The following is a 24,561-nucleotide window of genomic DNA, read 5'->3' as shown; positions in this document are numbered from 1 at the left end:
ACAAAAAGGAAAGCTGAAACTTGAAGATGGTAATCAGGAAATCAGATTTCCTATTTCACATCCATACTGAAGAAAATGGATGGTGAGAATTAAAGAGCATTATCACAGGCCTCCCACAGGTAACTCTTGTTACACGCCACAATAAGTTTTTAAGACAACAGGCAACGATAATCACTACAACAGGAAAGGTGAAAAACATATGACCCTCACATGAAAAGATAGGCATGCCAATTTTCGCTCACTAACAGATCGGTAAAAAGTATGAACCAGTTGCCTAGATGGCAAGTGAAATTCATATCTCCATTTGAAAATCTCACTAAAAGAGAGTAGCGCCTTCGCTTCTGAATTGCATGGTACAATGGCTAGAACTGGGACTTGTCAAGGCTGTCAAAGTATGGATGCTCCATCGCAGCTATAGCTGATATCCTGTTTGAAGGATCAAGCTGAAGCATTTTCTGCAACACATGAATACAAACTGTCAGCTCAGTTTCTTTCTTTTTTAGAAACAGAACATCGCTCAGTTTCTTGTTCAAAGGCATTGTGAAACATCCGAATGGAACTGTAACTACACTTTTCTTTTTTAAAGCATAACCAGATATTGATTTTAGGAAGCGTGTTAACAATAAATGCACTAAACAAGTCACATATTGGGGCAAGGCACCAAAACAAAATATGCAGAGACCTATTTCAAATATGACAAAAATAAATGGATCGACTTCAGGTGAGTAATTGAAGCAAGGTATCTTAGGTTGGTTGATTAACACTTTGAATTTAAGAGAACACAGTAAATCAGCATGTACATCACTCTTAGAACTTACTGATAGCAGGTCTACGCCTTCAGGTTCCAGTGTTGGGACGACACGTGCCAAACTCTGGGGCTTCCACTGTGGAAACTCGTGCCAATCCCTCAAATCACTCACTCCAGGCCACTGCTCCTCAGTAGGTGTTCCCAGCAACCTTTTTTCGAAAAGCATATTTTGGTCAATACATTGTACAATACAGGTTTGTAGAACCAGACTGATATAGAATGACATTAATATGTGCAAGCAAGCTATTCCTTGAAAGTTAAGACAATCAAGAATTCAAGTGTAATTTAGCCATTGGAGTAGTGTCTAACAGTGAAGAGTATTGAAAATCAAACTACCATCTCATTTAATAACACATTCAGATTATCCCAAGAAAGAACTAATGAAATACAAGAACTGCAGCAAAATATTATGTGCAGCGTTCCTTCAACAGGATAAGAGAACAACTTCACAATTATCAGAATGATACTATCCTAGCAACTAAGGAAGGTGCTGCTCATATTATGGTAGCAACGACTGAATACAGAAGGAAAAGAAAAGGACCTGAAGATGTGAAGCAACTGTTGCAACTCAGAGTCACCAGGAAAGAGGGCCTGCCGTCGGGCCATTTCAGCTGCATTAAAAAGTTATGAACATCACAATGGGGTAAAAGTTTTCAGCATAAGTACAAAATCATTTGAATACACCATCTCATAATCAAGAGGAGCAAGGACAATATTTTAAGCCTAAGCACAATGTGCTATTTGGTTGGTCATAAATTAAATGATGTGGACAGTTTGGATTGTGGGGGCACTACTAAATTCCTTGTACTCATGAACATGCATCTGTTATTGCATTTGACTCCATATATTATATACATATAATGCATCAAGTTTTCAGCACCAAGGCATAGTACATGGCATCTTGATTAAAGGCTGAAAAAGGAGAATAGGCTTACCAAAGATGCATCCAACAGACCACATATCAACGCCAGTTGAGTAATGTGTTGCTCCAAGCAAAACTTCAGGAGCTCTATACCAAAGTGTCACAATCTACACAAATACACAATATAAAGAGCTTACTGGATCATGCTCAGAAACTCTGTTAAAAACTAAAACTGCATTAGGCAATCCAACTCCGGATGGTAACCAGTACCTCATGGGTGTAGCTTTTCATAGGCACAGTGAAAGCTCTACCAAGACCAAGATCAGCAATCTTCAGTATCCCCTTCTCCTTGTCCACCAACAGGTTTTGTGGCTTTAAATCCCTATAAATAAATTTGAGCATGAACCATATAAGTGGAAAATGCGATGTTGTATTCATCTGATGAGTTCAGCAACAGAAATCCAACCGGTGAAGGACACCATGGCCATGGCAGTGTGCAACTCCTTTGCATAACTGATACAGGAAATTCTGGAAAGAAGTAAAGAAAGTACATTAGTTCAAAAGGAACCAAAGGAGGGTGAGCTTCAAAACTTGGTATATAACAATCAAGAATTGCTGCATTGGTCAAACAAGTTTTCAAGAGAGTAAAGGTAGAAGAGAATGACTCATCGCCCATGATGTACTAAATGCTTCACTAGTCAAATACTGGAACTTTTCTCGAATCACAAGGACGGAACTCCAATTAAGGGGATTGGGGACCAATCTGGGTCCTCACAAATTATCAATAAACAGTGCAGGATAGTTGCTTCCAAAATTTAACTCTCTTGTCGTTAATTTGAGAAACTGTAAACACAGATTAACACATCATCTGCCAGCTTACTGAAAAATATAATCAGTATATGTTGACTTACGACAGTTAACTACTGAACCTGAGAAACAACGTAATTCGCCTGTGTTCAGTGCAGAAGCAGGAGAACAGACAAAACATCTGAATTCAATTTCACAGTTAAGTGCTTTGATTTTACAGTCGGTCAAACATATATACGGCCCAATGTTTTGAACCTATGATGATCCAGTTAGATCCTCACCTTTGTCGGAGCTGAAAATACCATTTGTAATGCACAGGCTAGTTTGCTCTGGTCAAGAGGGATCAATTGCACAGATCGATTGGCGCATGAGCAGTAGACATTTATGTGGCTTTTTATTTCCTTCTGATCAGAATTGTACTGTTGTCAGAATTAAATTAAGGATGTGATTTGTAAACGCCAGGCTACTTATTTCTGATTTCTGATCGAAGCGCTCAATTGCTCAGAAGACCGATTACAAAATGTATCATTTTTTACAGACGACAGAGGTAAACCAGGCAGGCAACTAATAACTAGTACTCCCCGAGTGACAACTGACATGAAGTGAGTAAAGTAAGCGTGATTATTAGCACCTTGATGAGTGTGGCGGGGAGCGGCCTGGCGGCGGGTCCCCTGCGGTAGACGTCGAGGTACTTCTTGAGGTCGGTGTCGAGGAACTCGAAGACGAGGTAGAGGACGGGCTTGCCGTTCTTGGCGGCCTGCTCGACGGCGAGGAGGCGGACGACGTAGATGGAGTGGGAGAGGAGGTTGAGGAGGGAGATCTCGCGGAGCGCGGTGGGCGGGATCCCTTCCTCGTCCATCTCCAGCCGGGTCTTCTTCAGCGCCACCAGCTGCCCCGTCGCCTTGTCCTGCGCCTTGTACACCTTGCCGTAGGTCCCCTCCCCGACCTTCTCCAGCTTCTCGTACTTGTCCACGATGTTGATCTCCATCGCGCGTCGTCGCGGTCGCGCCGGCCGGGGCCCTCCCCCGCGAACACGGATCGCGAACTCTCGCCGGCTGGCGGTGGCGGTGGATGAGGGCGAGGGCGACGCCGCAAAGGCAAACCCAGTAGGGAGGACGGGGAGGGGGAGGAGTGGGGGGAGAGAGGGAAAGGGAGCCGAAATGTGTGTGAGAGTGAATGCGACGCCGCCGACCCGCCGCGTGGGAGAGAGAAAGAAGAGAGAAATGGGCCGCTCCGGGCAACGGTCGGGAGGAGGCTGAGGCTTCGCGCACACGCCGATGGCTCGAACTTCAAACTGCACCTATGGGATGGGGATTGGTTTTTCGTTGCCACGTTAATTAATGAAATTAAATTATATATATGGCTAATGACGATGAAGGGATCACCTGGTACTTTGCGCGCAGTTAAAATTCATATTTCCTCTGTTCTAAACTGTAGATAATTTTAGTACACCCTTTTTCTCTAGCTAATAAAGCTCTCTCTTCACTCGAAAAAGAAAAAATTTAGTACACCCTTTGTCTCAAATACACTTAATATTTTAGGATCTTTTAAAGCAAGATTAGTGCTCAACGAGAATTGCTCACCTACCCCTGTTTATTAAAGATAGATCTCGGCTGGCGGCACTGAGACGGGGAACGGAGGAGGCAAATGTGTCCTCCACCGAATTGATTGGGCACGAGAGAAAGAAAAGAGTCGTGCGAGTTGATGCTGCTGAGACTAGGTCCTTGTTTAGTTCTTCAAAAGTGCACTATGTAAAAAGAAGATTCTTCGTCACATCAAATTTACGGTACATGCATGGAGTACTAAATGTAGATGAAATCAAAAACTAATTGCACAGTTTGCTTTAACTTTGCGAGACGAATCTTTTGAGCCTAATTAGTCAATGTTTGAACAATAATTCACAAATACAAACGAAATGCTACAGTGAAGAATCGTGCACTATGGTGCAAACTTTGCCAAACTAAACGCGCCCCAGGTGTAGCTCTTGAGAAATACTACGGTCTAGTTCATTCCTCAAAAGATGTTTTCACAGGATCCCTATCCACAGCAATTTTAACTTTTAGTTTTGACGGGCGAATAATCATTAAGTCCTCTTTCCGGACAAGACATACAAAGAGATCCGCCGGCTGTCTTTTTATTGAATCTTTTAAAGATAGATATTATGATTATTCATTGGAGCAATTGTATATTGAAGTCAATCCGAGGCAAGTGTTCGGATCTGTCTTTTCGCAATGTGTCTCCACACTAGCATAATGACCTAACACGTCGCACAAGAAAAAATGACCATTTTTAGTAAACTTGTAAGGTCAGTCTCGATGCTGAGTTTTATGGCGTTGTTTCCAAGACTGTAAAATAAAATGAAACACTTATTCTTAATGGAGAGTTTCATTCTTTGGTTTTATTGACATTTAATTTCATGACTCATAGAGAGCTGGTAGTCGTGCCAAAAGAGTTTCATCCCATAAAGCTCACTTCTTGTCTCTCTAATTAAAAACGTTGCCACATCATAAAAAACGCTTATGTGGCACCCTATTAAATGTAAATAAAACTCTAATAAAACTACCACTGAAACTAGCCTAAGAAATATTCTCACTTCGATGGCAAATGTGAAGAAATTTTAGGAAGGTGCTATTTGAACTCGTAACAACGAGAGAGTGGCATAAAATTGAAAAGACCAAAGAAAATGGCAAGAACAGAATATCGTTTTTGCTGTGGCAATTTTTTTTATTTCCCATTCCACCCCCCTTAGCAGCTCAGATCCTCTGCTCTGTCCTCGCGACCTCACCGCACCAGCTCACTCCCCTCTAGCCTTTTCGTCGGCTCCACCATCCCATTGCCGTTGGATCTGTCCGCGCCCGGGCACGAGGTCACCGGATTCAGCATTCCGCGTGAGCGCCGTCTCTCCTGTACCCACCCCATTGTCTCCGTCTAGGTCCTGTCCGGAGTTTTACGGGGCATTTACATATTTATCATTATTACGGATGACATCTTACACTATGTCACTGACACATAAGTCATTGACATGGTATTTTTTTATACCATTCACATCGTAACGATGGTAAATATGTAAATAATCTGAGTTTTGCCATAGTCCCCGTGTTAAAACCCCGGGTTCCCGATGGGATTCCCTTCCCTCCTTAGCTGATCCTAGTCGCCGTCTTCTTCTCAGGCAAGAAAGTGAGGGAGGAAGATCGCCGGCGGCAGCCGGCCGCCGCATGCTCGGGCCAAGATGTTCCTGCTGGACTGGTTCTACGGCGTGTTGGCCTCGCTGGGGCTGCGCCAGAAGGTGGCCAAGATCTTCTTCCTCGGCCTCGATAACGCCGACAAGACCAAGCTCCTCCACATTCTCAAGGACGAGGTCTGGAAAAAGATCCCTTTTTGGTATTCTGACTTAATGCCGACCTCTATTTGTTTCGAGTAGATGGGGTGGAATTCTGTGGTTCGAAACAGCACGACCTTGCTTGGATCTGTATCTGCTTAATGTGTTCTTCTCCTATCGGTGTGGTTTCTGGAGATATCGTGTTATGTTATGGTACTTCTTTAGCAGGTTTAGAGATTCAGAAGTAGTAGCTATGATTCTTGTACCATATATACTTTACTTGATGTCATTACTCACTCAGCGGGCACTAGAATGTGACATTTTTTTTACTATTTCTCCTGCTTATATAGCTCCTGTCTGCAACATTTCCATTGAGATGGTTAGTGGGGATAGTGTATAGAACTGTAAGTATAGCTCAATTCAGACATTAAAATTCATAATATATCACTAAACATATATAGGCGTACAACTCTAAACTGCTACCTACTAAATACTATTTTTTATGAGGCCATGGTGTTGGCTTTAGTCGGTACAACGGTGGATATTGAACATTGTTTTATAGGGGATTAGTGACTGAAGTACTGAACCCTATGATGAGGAATTGATCTGCTGAAACATCAGATGTGAGATTTTATTTACTGAATCATTAGTCGAGGGTATTTTTGAGCTGATTGTTGTACTGTAATGGAGCAGAAATTAGTGGTTGGTTACCATGCACAGACAATAACTTTTAGTAGCAGCAGGAGAAAGTAGTTTATCTAACTGCTGTTGCGGGTTTGGGTGGTTAAATCCTTGTTTGCAGAACTAAGGATCAAAAAGTTTTCATTGCAACACCCATCAATGTTGGGAGGACGCAAGCAAATTGATTGGTGCTCCAATGTCATGTGGGGCCAGACGTACAGCAGGCGACGGCGCACTAGGGACGTGCGGCGTGCTGCCGTGCGCGTTGATCGCGCGAGGTTGGGCCAGGTCGAGCCAGCCACCGGTGGTTAGGAGAAAAGATAAGATTAGTTGCTATTCTTAGTCCTTAATTCTAGGAGCCAATTGGCTCTAGTCAGTTCGGCCTCAGGCTATATAGATTTGTACTGGAGACAATTAAAGGAATAAGAAAGATATTACCATCTAATCTCCTATCTCCACCTCTCAACTAAGCCTCAGGCAGGGGGGAAACCTCGCCGGAGAAGACGACGGACCGAGGCTACGAGTTGCGTAGCCGAGGGCCAGCTATCCGAGGGTTTGAGGCCCTTGACAACCTGGTATCACGGTCCCGGCGATCCTGTGGTACATCCAAGTCCAGACGGACGAGGGTACCCCGTCGTGGCGCCGCTTCAAGGAGTTGATCAATCTGCGGTACGGGCCGCCCCTGCGCGCCGCCCCCCTCTTCGAGCTCGCCGATTGCCGCCGTACCTCAACCGTCGCGGAGTACCAGGACCGCTTCTAGGCGCTCCTTCCCCGCGCCGGCCCCCTCGACGAGGCGCAGCGGGTGCAGCTGTTCACGGGCGGCCTTCTTCCTCCGCTCAGCCTCGACGTGCAGGTCCAGAACCCGCAGTCCCTCGCGGCCGCCATGAGCCTGGCCCGCCAGATGGAACTGCGGGAGCAGTACACCGCGACAGTCGCGGCTCCGCCCAAGGCCGCACCGCGTGGCCTCCTACCGGCGCCGCAGCCGCGTCCCGCGCTGCCCTACCCGCAGAGCTCCAAGCCGGCTACGCCCAACGTCACCGTCAAGGGCCGGCCGGTGAAGCGGCTCAACCAGGTAGAGCAGGACGAGCGCCGCCGCCTCGGCCTGTGCTTCAACTGTGACGAGAGGTATAGCCGCGGCCACAACAAGGTGTGTAAACGCCTCTTCCTCTTGGACTGCGCTGTGGACGACGACGACGACAACGCGGCCGCGGACGAGGCCACGCCGGACATGGAGTCCCCGGTCTTCTCCCTCCACGCCGTCGCGGGCGTTCCGGTCTCCAACACGATGCAGGTCCAGGTGTCATTGGGCACTGCGACCTTCACCGCCCTCCTCGACAGCGGCTCCACCCACAACTTCATCGCCGAGGAGGCGGCACGGCGCACTGGGCTGCCTGTCCAGCCCCGTCCGCGCCTGACGGCGACTGTGGCTAACGGCGAGAAGGTCGCCTGCCCTGGCGTGATCCGGCACGCCCCGGTCTCCATCGACAACAGCCCCTTCACCGTCGATCTCTTTGTCATGCCACTTGCAGGGTACGACATTGTGCTGGGCACCCAATGGATGGCGACCCTGGGCCCGATCGTTTGGGACTTCGCGGCGCGCTCCATGGCCTTCCAGTACCACGGGCGCGCCTTCTGCTAGTCGGGTGTGCCGTCGACCACCACGCCGCGCCTCCGCGCCACGACAGCGGCCAGTGAGTCGCTACTCGACGAGCTCCTGGCCGCCTTTGGGGACATCTTCGCCGAGCCCAGGGGGCTACCCCCGCAGCGCGCCCGCGACCACGCCATCGTCCTCAAGCCGGACGTGGCCCCCGTCGCTGTCCGCCCGTACCGGTACCCGGCGGCCCACAAGGACGAACTGGAGCGGCAATGCTCCACCGTGATCGAGCAGGGCATCGTCCGCCGCAGCGACTCGGCGTTCTCCTCGCGGGTCCTCCTCGTTAAGAAGGCCGATGGCTCGTGGCGCTTCTGCGTCGACTACCGCGCCCTCAACGCCCTAACCGTCAAGGACACATTTCCCATCCCCGTAGTCGACGAGCTCCTCGACGAGCTTCATGGCGCGCGCTTCTTCACCAAGCTGGACCTGAGGTCGGGGTACCATCAGGTGTGGATGCGGCCAGAGGACATCCACAAGACGGCGTTCCGCACCCATGACGGCCTCTACGAGTTTCTAGTGATGCCGTTCGGGCTGTGCAACGCCCCAGCGACATTCCAGGCCTTGATGAACGACGTGTTGCGCGCCTACCTACGCCGGTTTGTGCTTGTCTTCTTTGATGACATTCTGATCTACAGCACTACTTGGGCGGACCACCTGCGACACCTCCGCGTCGTCTTCACCGTCCTGCGCCAGCACCGCCTCTTTGTGAAGTGGTCCAAGTGCTCGTTCGGCGTCGACTCCATCGCCTACCTTGGCCACATCATTTTCGTGGCTGGCGTCGCCATGGACCCCGCCAAGGTCCAAGCCATCCACGACTGGCCCCAACCCCGATCTGCACGGGCCGTGCGCGGCTTCCTCGGCTTGGCGAGCTACTACCGCAAGTTCGTCCACAATTACGGCACCATTGCCGCACCCCTCACGGCTCTCCTGAAGAAGGAGGGGTTCGCATGGACGACCGAGGCGGCAGCGGCCTTCAGCGCCCTCAAAGGTGCAGTCACATCGGCCCCGGTGCTGACCTTGCCGGACTTCACCAAGCCCTTCGTCGTGGAGTGCGACGCGTCCACCTATGGCTTCGGGGCCGTGCTCATCCAGGAGGCTCACCCGATCGCCTTCTTCAGCAGGCCGGTGGCGCCCCGCCATCGCTCCCTCGCCGCTTATGAGCGGGAGCTCATAGGGCTTGTCCTCGCTGTGCGGCACTGGAGGCCGTACCTGTGGGGGTGCCGTTTCATCGTCAAGACGGACCACTACAGCCTCAAGTACCTCCTCGACCAGCGCCTCGCCACCATCCCTCAGCACCACTGGGTGGGGAAGCTACTCGGCTTCGACTTATCCATCGAATACAAGTCGGGTACGATGAACACGGTGGCCGACGCCCTCTCGCGCCGCGACACCGACGAGAACAGCACGGGCGGCCTCCGGGCGATCTCGGCCCCCCGCTTCGACTTCATCGGCCGGCTGCGCCACGCTCAGGCCACCGACCCCGCCCTGGTCGCCATCCACGACGATGTCCGCGCCGGCACGCGCGCTGCACCATGGATGGTGGCTGATGACATGGTCCTCTACGACGGGCGCCTGTACATACCGCCGACCTCGCCACTCTTGCAGGAGATCGTGGCGGCTGTCCACGATGATGGACACGAGGGCGTCTAGCGCACCCTGCACCGACTCCGCCGCGACTTCCACTTCCCCAATTTGCGGCGTCTTGTGCAGGAATTTGTGAGGGCATGTGCCACTTGTCAGTGATACAAGTCCGAGCACCTCCACCCGGCCGACCTCATGCCACGGCCGATCCCCACCGTCGTCTGGGTGGACATCGGCCTCGACTTCGTGGAAGCCCTGCCCCGTGTCAACGGGAAGTCGGTGAACCTCTCCATCGTCGACCGCTTTAGCAAGTACTGCCACTTCATCGCCTTGGCCCACCCGTACACCGCCGAGTCAGTGGCGCAGGCCTTCTTCGCCGACATTGTGCGCCTCCATGGCGTGCCGCAGTCCATGGTGTCCGACCGCGAATCGGTGTTTACCTCGACGTTCTGGCGCGAGCTTATGCGACTCATGTGCACCAAACTGCACATGTCATCGGCCTTCCACCCCCAGTCGGACGGCCAGACGGAGGCGGCCAATCGCGTCATCGTCATGTACCTGCGCTGCTTCACCGGCGACCGTCCTCGACAGTGGCTGTGTTGGCTGCCGTGGGCCGAGTACTTGTACAACACGGCCTACCAGTTTTCGCTCCGGGCGACACCATTCCGCGTGGTGTACGGCCGTGACCCACCAACCATCCGCTCGTATGAGCCTGGTGAGACACGGGTCGCTGCGGTCGTGCGCGACATGGAGGAGCGCGAGGCTTTCCTCACCGACGTGCGCTATCGTCTGGAGCAGGCGCAGGCTGTTCAGAAACGCCACTACGATAAGCAACACCGCCCGGTTTCCTATGAGGTGGGCGACTAGGCACTTCTTCATCTCCGCCATCGTGCCCCATCGTCGCTTCCCCAGTCTACAACGGGCAAGCTGAAGGCTCGCTTCCTCGGGCCATACCGCGTCGTCGAGCTCATCAACGACGCCGCCGTGCGCCTGGAACTGCCCCCGCAGGCTCGCATTCATGACGTGTTCCATGTGGGCACTCTCAAGAAGTTCATCGGGACACCTCCATCAGCCCCGCCTCCCCTGCCAGACATCTACCATGGCGCCATAGTGCCAGAGCCTGCTCGGGTGGAGCAAGCTCGCTTGGCGATAGGTGTTCGCCAGGTCCTTGTGCATTGGCGTGGCGAGCCGGCGACCTCTGCTACATGGGAAGACCTCGATGAGTTCCGCGACAAGTACCCAGATTTTCAGCTCAAGGACGAGCTGGACCTCGAGGGGGGGAGAGATGTCATGTGGGGCCAGACGTACAGCAGGCGACGGTGCACTAGGGACGTGCGGCGTGCTGCCGTGCGCGTTGATCGCGCGAGGTTGGGCCAGGTCGAGCCAGCCACCGGTGGTTAGGAGGAAAGATAAGATTAGTTGCTATTCTTAGTCCTTAATTCTAGGAGCCAATTGGCTCTAGTCAGTTCGGCCTCAGGCTATATAGATTTGTACTGGAGACAATTAAAGGAATAAAAAAGATATTACCATCTAATCTCCTATCTCCACCTCTCAACTAAGCCTGCGGCAGGGGGGGGGGAACCTCGCCAGAGAAGACGACGGACCGAGGCTACGAGTTGCGTAGCCGAGGGCCAGCTATCCGAGGGTTTGAGGCCCTTGACATCCAAGGAAAGCAATTCGTTCATTAATCATTCTTCCGACCTGAGAACAATGGAAAAGGCGCAATGCAAGAATCTTTAGAAAGATCAAGTTCCCTTTCATGATGCTATTGGCGAAGATAAAGGATGAGGCAAGGGCATGGTGTCTGGATGGTGCAAATAGCATGAGAGAACTTAACCACAAGAGTAGTGTGCTTCATGTAGTCCTAGCTGGATGGAGCTTTTTCTCTTTTGAGCTCTTGTTTTTCCTCGGCCTTTTGTTTCTTTCGTCTACTCTACTCCCCCTTTGTTTTTAATCAATTGAACAGCAGAACTCCTGCCGGTTCGGTTTCAAAAAAAACAAGAGAGAAAAAAAAGGAAAATTGCAGGCCCATCAGGGTTTGTTTCTATTCTTACATGCCTCCTTCCTTTGTTTTATTTGTTCTCTGACTGTCCTAATCCTAAATGCAGATGGAGCAACCCTCAAGCTCACCAACAGCGCCATGGTCTGACCTCTTGCCAGAGCTCCTTGGGCTTGTGTTCCTCCGCCTCCCTACACGCGCACTTCTCTGCTGTCTGCTGCCAATGGCGCTCTTCCATGAGGCAGTGCCACCTACCACCCATGTCACCAAATGCCTTGGTCCGTGCTTCCAGGAGGCAACATTGTTAGATTTTCTCATGATCAAACCTTCCACTTTCCCGATGCTACTCATTTCCACAACTCTTATGGAGAGTGGCTTCTCTTATCCCGGGATGACGACAGCTACTTCATGTTGAACCCCTTCACCAATGCCACTGTGCAGCTATGGTGAGCATGTAGAAACTGTCAATGTCCCTGATGATGAAACGGCGGTCACATGGATGGACATCAAGGACCTAACTGAGATATCTGTAATCACGCTGATTATGTGCTCCAAACACCTCATTGCTGCGATAGTTGCTATTAGTGGCCTTGGTACAATTGCACTATGCAGGCCAGGGGCTGCTGCATGTTCGGTGAGCGCACATGAGCAGTGCATGTGGCTCTCAGATATGGTCTTCTTCCAAGGGAAGCTCTATGCTATTGACACCAATGAGGACCTTCTTTCCATTGACATTGTGGATGAGCTTGACAATGATAGGCCAAGGGTATCTCGTATTGATCGCATCATTGAGGGAGAACCCCAGCCGCCCCAAAGCTATCCCAAGTCTATGCTCTGCCTCCTTGAATCCCATGGGACATTGCTGATGGTACGCAGAAAAATGAACTCCAAAAGATATACTGTATACATGTCTGGAAAAGAAGTTTCTGTGGAGATGGAGCATAGAGTAGGTAGCAGCGAGTTTCAAGTGCTCGAGGCAGACTTGAAGCGTTTGTTGTGGGCTGTGTTGGATTGATCTCCCACGCCATTAGGCCCAACGGCCTTTGGGCCTTGTTCTCGCGCCCTGATCGGGGGCGCCCAACCCTACATGGTTGGTGGGGCCCCGTCGCACAGCGCTATAAAGGAAAGGTGGGGGCCGGGGCTCGCAGTACAAGGTTCACCGCGCCGCCAGTCACCCCACCGACATCCTAACCCTAACCCGATCTTGAGAAGGGGCGCTGCCAGCGACGGGAAGCACCACCGACGCCGGCAACGCCACCCCGACGCACACACCGCCAAGGACACCACTGCACCGACTCCTCTCTCTCCACCGAACGTCGCTGCCGACGCGCAGATGGCGTCCGCGAACGAGATCCCGACCGGTGCTTCGACTACTACGGCCTTCGATGGTCTGCAACCTCTCACTCCCCTTTTCTCTCTGCCTCTCTGTGAAGCTTGAACATGTATTCCTATTCTATATACCCGATCTGGTGAACTTGACTCGATTGAGTCCTAAAAAAACTAACAATGGTATCAGAGCTAGGTTAGAGAAGAAACCGGATCGGGAAAAGAAAATAGAAAGAAGAACCCTAGACCTAAATCCTTTCGGATAAGAGAAAACCCTAGACCCAAATCCGAAAGAGGGAAGAAGGGGAAGAAGAAAGAAAAGAAGGGTCGGAACCCTAACCCTAACCCTAGTTTCCCATTCGAATGAACGAAAAAGAAAAGAAATCGAAAGTACAGAAAACCGAATCGGCAAAATCGAACCCTAACCCTAATTTTTTCCCCATCCCCACCACGGGTTAATCCCAGAAGAGAGAAAGGACGGGGAAGAAGGTAAAAAAAAGACGGACTCACCTTCGCCGGCGCGGGAGAAGAAGAGCCGATTCGGGGCGCTGCTCGTTGGGCTCGGCCAAGGGGCGCCGTGGCCAGGCCGCTCGACGGCGGCGTGCTCACCCGTTGGGGAGCACGCGCGCCGGCGAGGGGGCCGGCGACGGCGCCATGGATCGCCCGCTCCTCTGCCTTCGGTTGCGCTCGCCTCGCTGCTGCGGCTGAAGAGAGAACAGAGAGCGCGGCGAAGAAGAGAGAGAGAAGCAGCGAGCGAATGGCTCTAGGGTTCGGGAGGACGCGGCCAGAGGCCGTTTTTGTTCGCCCGAAGACGGCGCGCAGCCGTCCGATGAATCCAACGGCCACGGATGCTCGGGCGGTCGCCGGCCCAGGCGGGTGCGAGCGCGCGCGGCACTTTGCCGGCCCAGGCCCAGGTTGCGGCCTGGGTGCGGCCTGTGCGGGCGCGGACGGTTGGGCTGCTGCAGCGCGCGCTACTGGCTGGGCCGCGCGTGTGGGCGAGCTGGGCCGCGTTGGGTTGAAATGAAAGAAAAATTTTGTTATTATTTTTCAGGAGCAATTTTAATGCATATTTTTTTGATGAATTTGAATGATTTTGATATAATTTTTCTGTGCAAATTTTATCCAACGATATTTTGCTCAGAAAATAGTGAATTTTTTAGTGCTTCTGGAAAAATAATAATATGAAAGATTATTAAGTTTCCGCTGTGCATGATAATTATTGTTCTCTTTTATTAAATTTGAACCAACGGGATAATTTAATTTTAAGAGAAGTGATGAATTTCTGATAATTTTGATGAGATTATGATGTTGTTATTTTCTGACCAACGTTGTTAATAACAATATTATAATTTTGATCCATGAGAAATTATGCATTAATTTTACTTCTGCCCAACGGCGATGTAAAATGTTTGCATGGATGAATTATAAGTTTTAATTTGACCAACGTTGAGTTAAAGCATGAAATTTTATGTATAAATGTTTCTTACTTACTCTGGTGTGATTTCAGGAGGCAAATGCATTGTGAACATTGCCAACATCCCGACACTCAATGGGACCAATCACCGTGTGTGGCGGGAGAAGTATGAATTGGAACTTGCGTTGGGAGAGGTCGATTTTGCCATCACCTCACCATGTCCTACCGAGCCAGAGGACCCAGTGAGAGGTGAAAATGAATCTGACGCTGATTTCGCTGCTCGAAAGCGTGATCATGCTGAAATAAGAATGAAATGTGACCTTGAACATAGGCAATGGACTCTCTCCAACCGTAAGTGCTTGTTGGTGGCCAAGGCCACCATAGAAGAACAGATAAGGGGCTCAATCCCTGAATGTGCTACTGCCAAAGAATATCTTGAGAAAATCAAGAGTCGGTTTACTGGGTCTACCAAGGCCACAGCAAGTTCACTGATTAAGAAGCTTGTGAATGAGAAATTCACTGGTGGTAGCATAAGAGAGCACATTTTGAAGATGAACACTACGGCATCTAAGCTAAAGGAAATGAATTTGAAGGAGGAGGATTTCCTGATTTATTTGATTTTTGCTTCTTTGCCAAAAGAATATGACACCTTCATTGTGAATTACAATATGCAGCCTGAAAGATGGGGCATAGAAAGACTCATCTCAATGTGTGCTCAAGAAGAGGAGAGGATAAAGTCCTCACAGGGTGAATCCGCTCATTTTGTGAAGGATAACAAAAGAAAGAACTTTAATGGCAAGAATTCTAAACCACAAGGGAAACCTAAGTGGGATAAGACCTCTTCCTCCAATTCACAGGGAAAGAAACCCCAGGATTCCGAGAATCAGCAGTATGGTGGAGCTGAAAAAGATCAGTGCAAGCACTGCTTCAAGAAGGGACACTACAAGAGGGATTGTCCAGACTTCCTGAAATCTCTGCTAAAGAAAGGTGATGAATTTATTACATTTGTAGATGAATCCCTGTATTTATGTTATGATACATCCATTTGGTGGGTTGATTCAGGTGCAACTACTCATGTTGCAAATTCCTTACAGGGGTTAAGTGGGACGAGAACCTTGCAAAGAGGAGAAAGAACGATTAAAGTTGCAAATGGAGTGCAAGCCAATGTTGAAGCCATTGGAGTTTTTTCTTTAGAATTGAATAATGGTTTAGTACTTAGACTTAAAGAAGTACTTTATGTTCCCTCTTTGCGTAGAAATTTGATAAGCGTTTCGAAACTTGATGATGATGGAATTGATTGCCATTTTGGTGATGGCAAGTGTAAGATACTGGTTGATAATAAATGTGTTGGTCTTGCCTTCCGACAAGACAAGCTTTATTTATTATCTCTTGCTGAGAATGCGAACAATGTATGCGATGAGAATGTGAATGATTCCCCATCTGCGAATGTAACTAAGAAGCGAAAGAGAATTGATTATGTCTCTTCGAAATTATGGCATTGTCGCTTGGGCCATATTTCGAGGGGGAGAATAGAACGATTGGTTAAGGAATCAATTCTCCCGCACTTTGAATTTTCAGATTTAGAACAATGTGTTGATTGTATCAAAGGAAAGTATGTCAAGAAAATTAAGAAAGATGCCAAACGAAGCACAGGAATTTTAGAAATAATCCACACGGACATATGTGGTCCTTTTCCAGTGAAAAGTGTGGATGGTTATGACTCGTTTATAACATTCACAGACGACTACTCTCGTTATGGCAATATTTATCCAATTAAAGAAAGATCGGAAGCATTGGATAAATTCAAAATATTTAAAGCTGAAGTTGAAAATCAGCACAATAAGAAAATCAAGATAGTACGATCAGACCGAGGTGGAGAGTACTATGGGCGACATATCCCATATGGCCAAATTCCTGGACCATTTGCAAGGTTCCTACAGGAAAATGGCATAGTTGCTCAGTACTCCACACCGGGGGAGCCTCAGCAGAATGGAGTGGCTGAAAGACGTAACCGTACCTTAATGGATATGGTAACAAGCATGATGAGTTACTCCACATTACCGATTAGTTTATGGATGGAGGCACTGAAAACCGCCACTCACATACTTAATCGAGTACCAAGTAAATCAGTGCCTAAAACACCGTATGAATTATGGACAGGAAGGGAACCCTCACTTAACCATTTGCGTGTGTCGGGCTGTCCGACTGAGGCAAAAGTGTTTAACCCAAACATAGGAAAGTTAGACTCCAAGACAGTCAGCTGCCATTTTATTGGCTATCCAGAAAGATCGAAAGGATATCGCTTCTATTGTCCTGACAGACATACGAAGATTGTAGAAACAAGACACGCTGTGTTCTTGGAGGATAACATGATCAGGGGGAGCATGGTAGCATGAGAAATCAGCCTACAGGAAAAGTGGGTACATGTACCCACTCCGATGGTTGAAGAACCATTCTTCATGCTACCTGCTGCTGTTGCACCAACAGTGCAGGACACTGTAGTGCCAACACCTGTTGCAAGTTCTCCCGTGGCGACAATGAATGAACATAAGGAACCAGTCCTTGAGGAACCTATCCTTGAGGAACCTATAGAACCAAATGTTGCACATGAGGAAGAACAACAACAGCCCAATGTGGAACAAGTGCCAGAGGCACCTAGAAGGTCTCAAAGAATAAGAAGATCAGCTATTACTGATGACTATGAAGTTTATGAAATAGAAGAATTTCAGATGGGGGATGATCCCGCCTCATTTGAAGAAGCCATGAGAAGCGACCACTCATCAAAGTGGCTTAAGGCCATGGAAGATGAATTGAAATCAATGAGTACCAATAAAGTTTGGGACTTAGAAAATATTCCTAAAGGAGCCAAAACAGTAGGCTATAAATGGGTCTACAAAACGAAATACGACTCCCAAGGGAATATAGAAAGATTTAAAGCGCGACTTGTGGCGAAAGGCTTCACGCAAAGAGAAGGGATTGATTACAATGAGACATTTTCTCCAGTCTCATGTAAAGACTCCTTCAGAATTATAATGGCACTTGTAGCCCACTATGATTTGGAGTTACATCAAATGGATGTAAAGACGGCTTTCCTAAACGGGGATTTGGAAGAAAATGTTTATATGGCACAACCGAAAGGTTTTGTCATAAAAGAAAAGGAAAATATGGGATGCCGCCTAAAGAAATCAATCTACGGATTGAAGCAAGCTTCAAGACAGTGGTATTTGAAGTTTGATAGAACGATAAAAGGTTTTGGGTTTAAGGAAAATGTTGAGGACAATTGCGTTTACGCAAAGTTCAAGAATGGAAAGTACATATTCCTAATTTTGTATGTGGATGATATCTTGCTTGCTAGTAGTGATATCAATCTACTAATGGAAACGAAGAAATTCTTGTCCTCAAACTTTGATATGAAAGATCTCGGTGAGGCCTCATTCGTTTTGGGAATAGAGATTCACCGAGACAGAAGAAAGGGGGTTCTAGGATTATCGCAAAAGGCATACATAGAAAAGGTCCTAAAGAAATTTAGTATGCATGCGTGCAGTCCTTCACCTGCTCCTATAGTCAAGGGCGATAGATTTGGGGAACATCAATGTCCCAAGAACCAATATGAAATTGACCAAATGAAAGCGGTACCGTATGCTTCAGCTGTTGGAAGTTTACAATATGCCCAAGTGTGTACACGCCCTGACTTAGCTTTTGTTACCGGGTTACTTGGCAGATATCAAAAGAATCCAGGAATTGAACATTGGAAATTAGTGAAGAAAGTCCTGCGTTATTTGCAGGGTACGAAAGGCCTCATGCTTACGTATAGAAGATCTGATACCCTGCAGATAGAGGGGTATTCAGATTCTGATTATGCGGGAGATGAAAGAAAATCCGCGTCAGGATATGTATTTACTCTCGCAGGAGGGGATATATCGTGGAAAAGCTCCAAACAAACCGTAACTACATCCTCGACAATGTATGCCGAGTTTGTAGCATGCTATGAGGCAACGGGGCAGGTGAATTGGTTAAAGAAATTCATACCCGGATTGAAAGTGATTGATGATATAAATGAACCACTGAGATTGTATTGTGATAACAATCCAGCGGTACAGTATGCACACAAAAATAGGTCAAGTGGTGCTGCCAAACACATTGACATAAAGTACTATGTTGTGAAAGATAAAGTTCGGGATCATATAATAAATCTTGAGCATATAAGTACAGAGAAAATGCTCGCGGATCCGCTCACAAAGGGCTTACCACCCAACGTGTTCAGAGAACACGTAGCCGGCATGGGTTTAAGGGAAAGCCTATGATTCCCGAACATACGAAGGGCCCAAAGAAAGTTTACATTTCAAAACGGAGAAGTGTATTGTGGCTGTTAGTCTAACGGCACTAATTGCTGTGACGATGGGACAGTTCTATACACTAATCTGTGATGAAATATGATGGAAGCAAGAAAAATATGAATCGAAAGTTTGAGTAAGAATTAAAGAACAAAGAAAGTGATGAGAGATCAATGGGGAGAATGTTGGATTGATCTCCCACGCCATTAGGCCCAACGGCCTTTGGGCCTTGTTCTCGCGCCCTGATCGGGGGCGCCCAACCCTACATGGTTGGTGGGGCCCCGTCGCACAGCGCTATAAAGGAAAAGTGGGGGCCGGGGCTCGCAGTACGAGGTTCACCGCGCCGCCAATCACCCCACCGATATCCTAACCCTAACCCGATCTTGAGAAGGGGCGCTGCCAGCGACGGGAAGCACCACCGACGCCGGCAACGCCACCCCGACGCACACACCGCCAAGGACGCCACTGCATCGACTCCTCTCTCTCCACCGAACGTCGCTGCCGGCACGCAGATGGCGTCCGCGAACGAGATCCCGACCGGTGCTTCGACCACTACGGCCTTCGATGGTCTGCAACCTCTCACTCCCCTTTTCTCTCTACCTCTCTGTGAAGCTTGAACATGTATTCCTATTCTATATACCCGATCTGGTGAACTTGACTCGATTGAGTCCTAAGAAAACTAACAGGCTGAAGTGAGGAGTCTAGGGAACGAAGTAGCTTTGTTCATTGGGCGAGGGTGCTCCTTAGCTGTCCATGTATCTCCATATGATCTGTCACGGGACTGTATCTTCTTCATGGATGATTACACTGGTGACACTGATGGCTGGTCTTCGAAAACGACAACATATTGTAGTCTATTTGACATGAAAGATGGGAAGGTCTATTCTCCCTTGTGGATGGTATCATGGAAGAGTGGACACCTCCCTGCAACCTGGCTTTTCTCCGAGGGTACTCATATTGGCCCTTTTATGTTGCAAGCTTTATCAATAGATAAAAGCAACAGTTTGACACTTTCTTAGCAAAATTGAAATATTTCTCCTTGATTTTGCATGATTATAGCTAGTTGTTAACCACATGTTTAGTTAGTTAGAAGAAAACTACATGTTTCTTTTACCTTAGCTTGGCCACGATTTTTGTTACTTTGGAGTCCAGGGAGCTGTAGGTGTGCAATTAATAAATCATCAAACACACATAAAAAAACTTTTCTTACTTCAGTGTTACCTCTTATTGGGAGTTTTGTATATGAGAGTTGCGTTCTGTGTATGCATTATATGGAAGGGAAGCACCTTTATTGTGATTTCTGTGGTCTTGTGATAGAATGCCCTATGAAAATGTGCCTTCTTTGAGACATCTCTCCTACCTTGGCTGTTTGAAGCATAAAGAATCACTTTACCTTGTGCATCGTGCGTATTTATCATCTGATTCACACCGTTTCTGCTATTTTGGCTGATGCAGGTAAGATGGACAAGTTGCGAACAACAGAGGAACACCTTCAGGAGCTTGTGGAACCTCCTACGACGCCTCTATGCTGATGGATCTGTGTTTCCCAGAACTCACCGCCAAAAAGAAAGAATCCCTGGTAAAACGCTGAAGGCCTGCTTGCTATCACTAGGACTTGCATGAAGTCAAGACTTGCCCTTGTTGCTTCTTGCTTCATTTTGGTGTCGTCGGTAGTGATACTTTTCAGACACCCGTTGTAATGGATTAATGGTGCTGCTTACATTCTGCATATTACTGCTCTAGAAACATGTGATTTGTGAACCCTTTGATATGGACTGGGTCACTGACTCACTGGGATCATTCTTTGTATGAACCTATGAGTCAAGTAGTGAACACAAGGCTGCAGGTCAGATTTAAATTCCATGAAGAAACATTATAATTCAAAAAAGATAGCATGCACACAAAGCTGCATGTCACAATTTTTTTTTTACCTGTTCAAATACTGACCAGTTCCTCTCACAAGCTGAGGAGCTACAGATCAGACTCAGAATCCTTGCTGCCAATTTCCTAAGATTTGGTGTGCCTGTGCCATGGTTCAACCACCATTTTGCTGCATAAACATTAAACAAGTTACAACAAAAATATGATATTCAGCAATCAAATTAAGTTCACATATTCAGTTGTTCACCTGGATTGAAATTCTTGTTCTTTCGCTGCCTTGTGGCAATTTCATGTCCAAAACTCCCTTGCTGAATTTGATACATGTCGAGTTCTTCAAATATCTTGTCTTGGGTTTCTTCATCATCAACCATCTTTGTAATACAGGAAATCACACTTGCTCTAAATGATCCATCTTTCTCGATCTCTGACTTATTTGGGTAATAGTAGTGGGGGTTCAAATAGTAACCAGCCAGGTGTAGTGGAGTTTTGAGCTTGTTGTCCCATCTTTTATCAATGATTTCCCAAACCTCTTTGAAGCAGCTCTTATCATTGTCAAACCTCTCAGAAATTAACTGCAGTGTCAACATTTTTCCAAAAGGTTTCAGACCTGACCACTTTGTTGGCTTTGTTCCCCTTGGCCTGCTTCAAGTAACCCAATTCTTCCATCTCATCTGATTTAAACAGTTTTATCAATTCTTTTTTTGCTGTCCAGCAAGCTTTTGAGATTCAAATAAGCAGTGGTAAATCGTGTAACCCCAGAGCGAACCAAGTCTTTCTTAAGAAATTTTCTCATCAAATCCAACACCCTAGTACGAGCATACAAGAACACAGTCACTTGTCTTGCACTAGCAATTGTTTCCTCAACTGGTCTAAGCTTCCCAATATCCTCCAGCATGAGATCCAAGCAATGAGCAGCACATCCATTCCAACATATTGAAGGTCTTTTTGCTGTCAATAGACTTGCTGCAGTTGTATTGACACTAGCATTATCAGTCACCACTTGGACAACATGTTCTTCCCCTATCTCTTCTATGTATCTGTCCACAAGGTCAAAGATATATTAGCCATCTTTCCTATCACCTGAGCAGTCCACTGAATCTAAGAAGAGTACCCCATGAGCACTATGCACAACTAAATTCATCACTCCCCTACCCTTCCTATCTGTCCATGCATCTGTCATGATTGAACAACCTGTGAGCTCCCATGCCTCCTTATGCTCCTTGAATCCGTCCAACACCTTTTCCTTCCTTTTCTGTAAGAATGGTCCACTCATCTCATAGGGACTGGGCCCTCTTAGACCTCTACCAAATTGTCCAATGGCCTCTAACATATTAGCAAAGCTAGGAAGGCTGATTGTGTTGTGTGGAATGCTAGCTTCATAGAACCACTGACATATGTACTCACAAGTTCTATCCCTCCTCTATTCTCTTTTCTGAGTTGTCAATGCTGTTTGAACCTTGTTGCTTAGCTTGGTCTTAGCAGACTCCTCTATAGAAGGTGGCTTGTAATACTTCTCAATAGAACCACTACCTACTACAGATCTAGAGCTAGTAGATCCTTTTGTTTCCTTTGGCTTCACCACAAGAACAACATTGCCATGTTCTGAATCTTCACTGCCACTTCCATAGTCTGAGTGATCTATGTCAACTTCAGCTCTTTCCCTTTCCTTTTCTTTGGCTTTCTCTTCCTTTTCACTAGTCTTCTTTGTAATCAAAGCAAACAGCTCTTGCTGCACTGGAGGTGGAACTTTCAAGCACTTAGTAGTATTGTTTCCTTTAATCCCAGCAAGATGGTACTTTATTCTGGTAATTCCACCACTGTAGAGCTTGTCACAGTATTTGCACTTCAGACTTTGCTTCTTGGTTATGTCTGGGCAGTAACAATGAGACCATGCAGGGCCGTCTGAGTTAATAGCACGTTGTGCTCGTGCTTGTGCACCAGCTACTGGGGCAAAGGCGGTGCTAGATGGATTACCTATGCAAAGAGCAGACACAAAAGGCAACAAAATTAATATGGTAGCTTGAGTTAAGTACAAAGCTTGAGTTAACATGTGCACATACAGGATCAGTTAGAAGCCATAGCATGCAACAATAAACTACATAGTAGTACTAGGTTATGCCATAGTTCCTCGAAAAAGTATCATTACATTTCCAGATCTAAACTAGGCCCAAAATATTATACAACACATCAGGACACAGGTAGCAGTTCACGCAGGCTACAAAATACAGAGAACAAATTCAAAACTAGCAGATCAGAAGAGAATAAAGTTACTTTGTTGATCTGCCATGGTGTCCGGCGACTTGTGTTGTTGTTGCTGCTTAGGGTTGCGGAAGAGGAAGAACTGAAGATGAAGCCGCTGCTTGGGGTTGGGAAGACGAAGAACTGCTCGTGCTGTCTCAGCCCGTACTCGTGCTACACACCGCCGCCGCCGCCACTTGGATCTCCGGCTGGCCGTGCCGCTTGAAGCTCCGGCTAGCTGCGCCGCTTGGGGGGGCCAGCTTCAAGTTGGACCTCCGGCTAGCCCCGCCGCTTGGGAGCCCCTCGCCGGCGCGTCGCCGCCGCCGCCGCCTCCTCCTCCTCCTTTTCTGCGGTAGAGAGACCGAGAGAGACGGGTCACGAGTATAGATGGCCAAATGGGCCAGGCCCGATGGGCCGGCCCTAGCACGACCTAAAAAGTATGACCCTAGCACGGACCGGTCCGGCCAAATGACTATAGTGCTAGTGTCGGTACGGGCATGAGTGTAGGACTGTGCCTGGGCCACGAGCCTAGCTTGTAGTGCCGTTGCGAGCATGTCACGGATAATTGGGCTAGCACTATGCGGCCCAATACTTCTCTACCACTAGATCCCCTCAGGATGAACCACAACCATTGGATCAACGAAGATCACCATTTACAAAGGTCTCCTCCCTTAAAACCCTAGCTTTCTCCTGATTCTTTTTTCCTCTGCCTCCTACTCCGTGACTCGTCAAGCAGAGTGGCACGGTGACAGCGAGGGCGCAGGCCACCCGGCATGGTGACGATGAGGGCATAGCAGCGCGCGGCGACGATGACACAGCGCGTGGCGACGACAACGGCGCTGGAGTAGCGGCGCGCGGCAACAGCGACTGCGTGGCGCGGCGTGACGATGGTGACGGCGTGGGAGCAGATATGCGCGGCAGACGGCTTGGGAGCAGGACGCGCGGCGATGTTGGGTCAGGGCCAGCATGGACACGTTGGGCCGCTGTGCCAGGAGTAGTGCCGTGCCTAGGCCAGGAGACGGGCACGGGTTACTATGCGGCCATGACACGGCACGACTAACGCATAGTGCCTAATAGTGCCATGTCTAATAGTGCCGTGCCATATAGTGCTATGCCGTGCTATTGCCGTGGGATGGAGCGATGCTGCTCCGATCAGACGGATGTGGTTGAGAAGGCTATTGTAGGACTGTTCATTCGAGAAACTAAGATGCAAAAAGATTGTAAAAGATTCTAATTACAATTGACGAAACCCGGTGTTTCCCGCCTGTCTTTTACTGATGATGTCGAGCTGGCAGCTTTTTGTGCGTTACAAATATTTCATCAAGGAGCAGTTGTAGTAAGGAGAACACAACAGAACACCATCAAGACACCCTGTGAACAACCTACGCAGCAAGAAAAGATTAAAATTAAACTGTTACTGCGTTCCAAAGAAGCACATCCAATTAGCACGGCATCAAGGATTAAAGGCCATTGAGTTTGCAGGTTCTGAACCTTAGCACGAAATAATTTTACAGGAGCTAGTGATCAAGAAATGCATGCATCAACATTTATGACTTCAATGTAAATTTGTGTTTGAAGCAGATGAGTGCTATTTACCGGTGGCTGTATGTACACCCCTCATTTCATTTCATCGCTATGCTCTTATGTGTAACACAAA

The 24,561-nt window shown here is 48.1% G+C and overlaps 2 protein-coding genes and 1 pseudogene across 2 annotated transcripts; 1 reads left to right on the top strand and 2 right to left on the bottom strand.

Moving 5' to 3' along the window:
- Positions 1-74: 74 nt before the first annotated feature.
- LOC136504510 (cyclin-dependent kinase B1-1) lies at positions 75-3,708 on the bottom strand. Its single transcript, XM_066499446.1, has 7 exons — positions 3,109-3,708; positions 2,137-2,198; positions 1,941-2,052; positions 1,744-1,837; positions 1,350-1,419; positions 819-957; positions 75-455 (listed from the first exon to the last, which is right to left on the bottom strand). Exons 1-7 carry the CDS (start codon positions 3,463-3,465, stop codon positions 363-365), a joined length of 927 nt encoding a protein of 308 aa, XP_066355543.1. The 5' UTR covers positions 3,466-3,708; the 3' UTR covers positions 75-362.
- An 8,497-nt stretch (positions 3,709-12,205) lies between these two features.
- On the top strand, positions 12,206-19,804 carry LOC136503059 (uncharacterized). The gene is made up of 2 exons (XM_066498260.1): positions 12,206-12,711; positions 19,472-19,804. Exons 1-2 carry the CDS (start codon positions 12,211-12,213, stop codon positions 19,802-19,804), a joined length of 834 nt encoding a protein of 277 aa, XP_066354357.1. The 5' UTR covers positions 12,206-12,210.
- A 1,538-nt stretch (positions 19,805-21,342) lies between these two features.
- On the bottom strand, positions 21,343-21,996 carry LOC136506043 (uncharacterized; annotated as a pseudogene).
- Positions 21,997-24,561: the final 2,565 nt, after the last annotated feature.

Source organism: Miscanthus floridulus, chromosome 14, assembly GCF_019320115.1.
Source record: "Miscanthus floridulus cultivar M001 chromosome 14, ASM1932011v1, whole genome shotgun sequence".
NCBI lineage: Eukaryota > Viridiplantae > Streptophyta > Magnoliopsida > Poales > Poaceae > Miscanthus > Miscanthus floridulus.
This window is presented reverse-complemented; position numbering and strand designations above follow the sequence as displayed.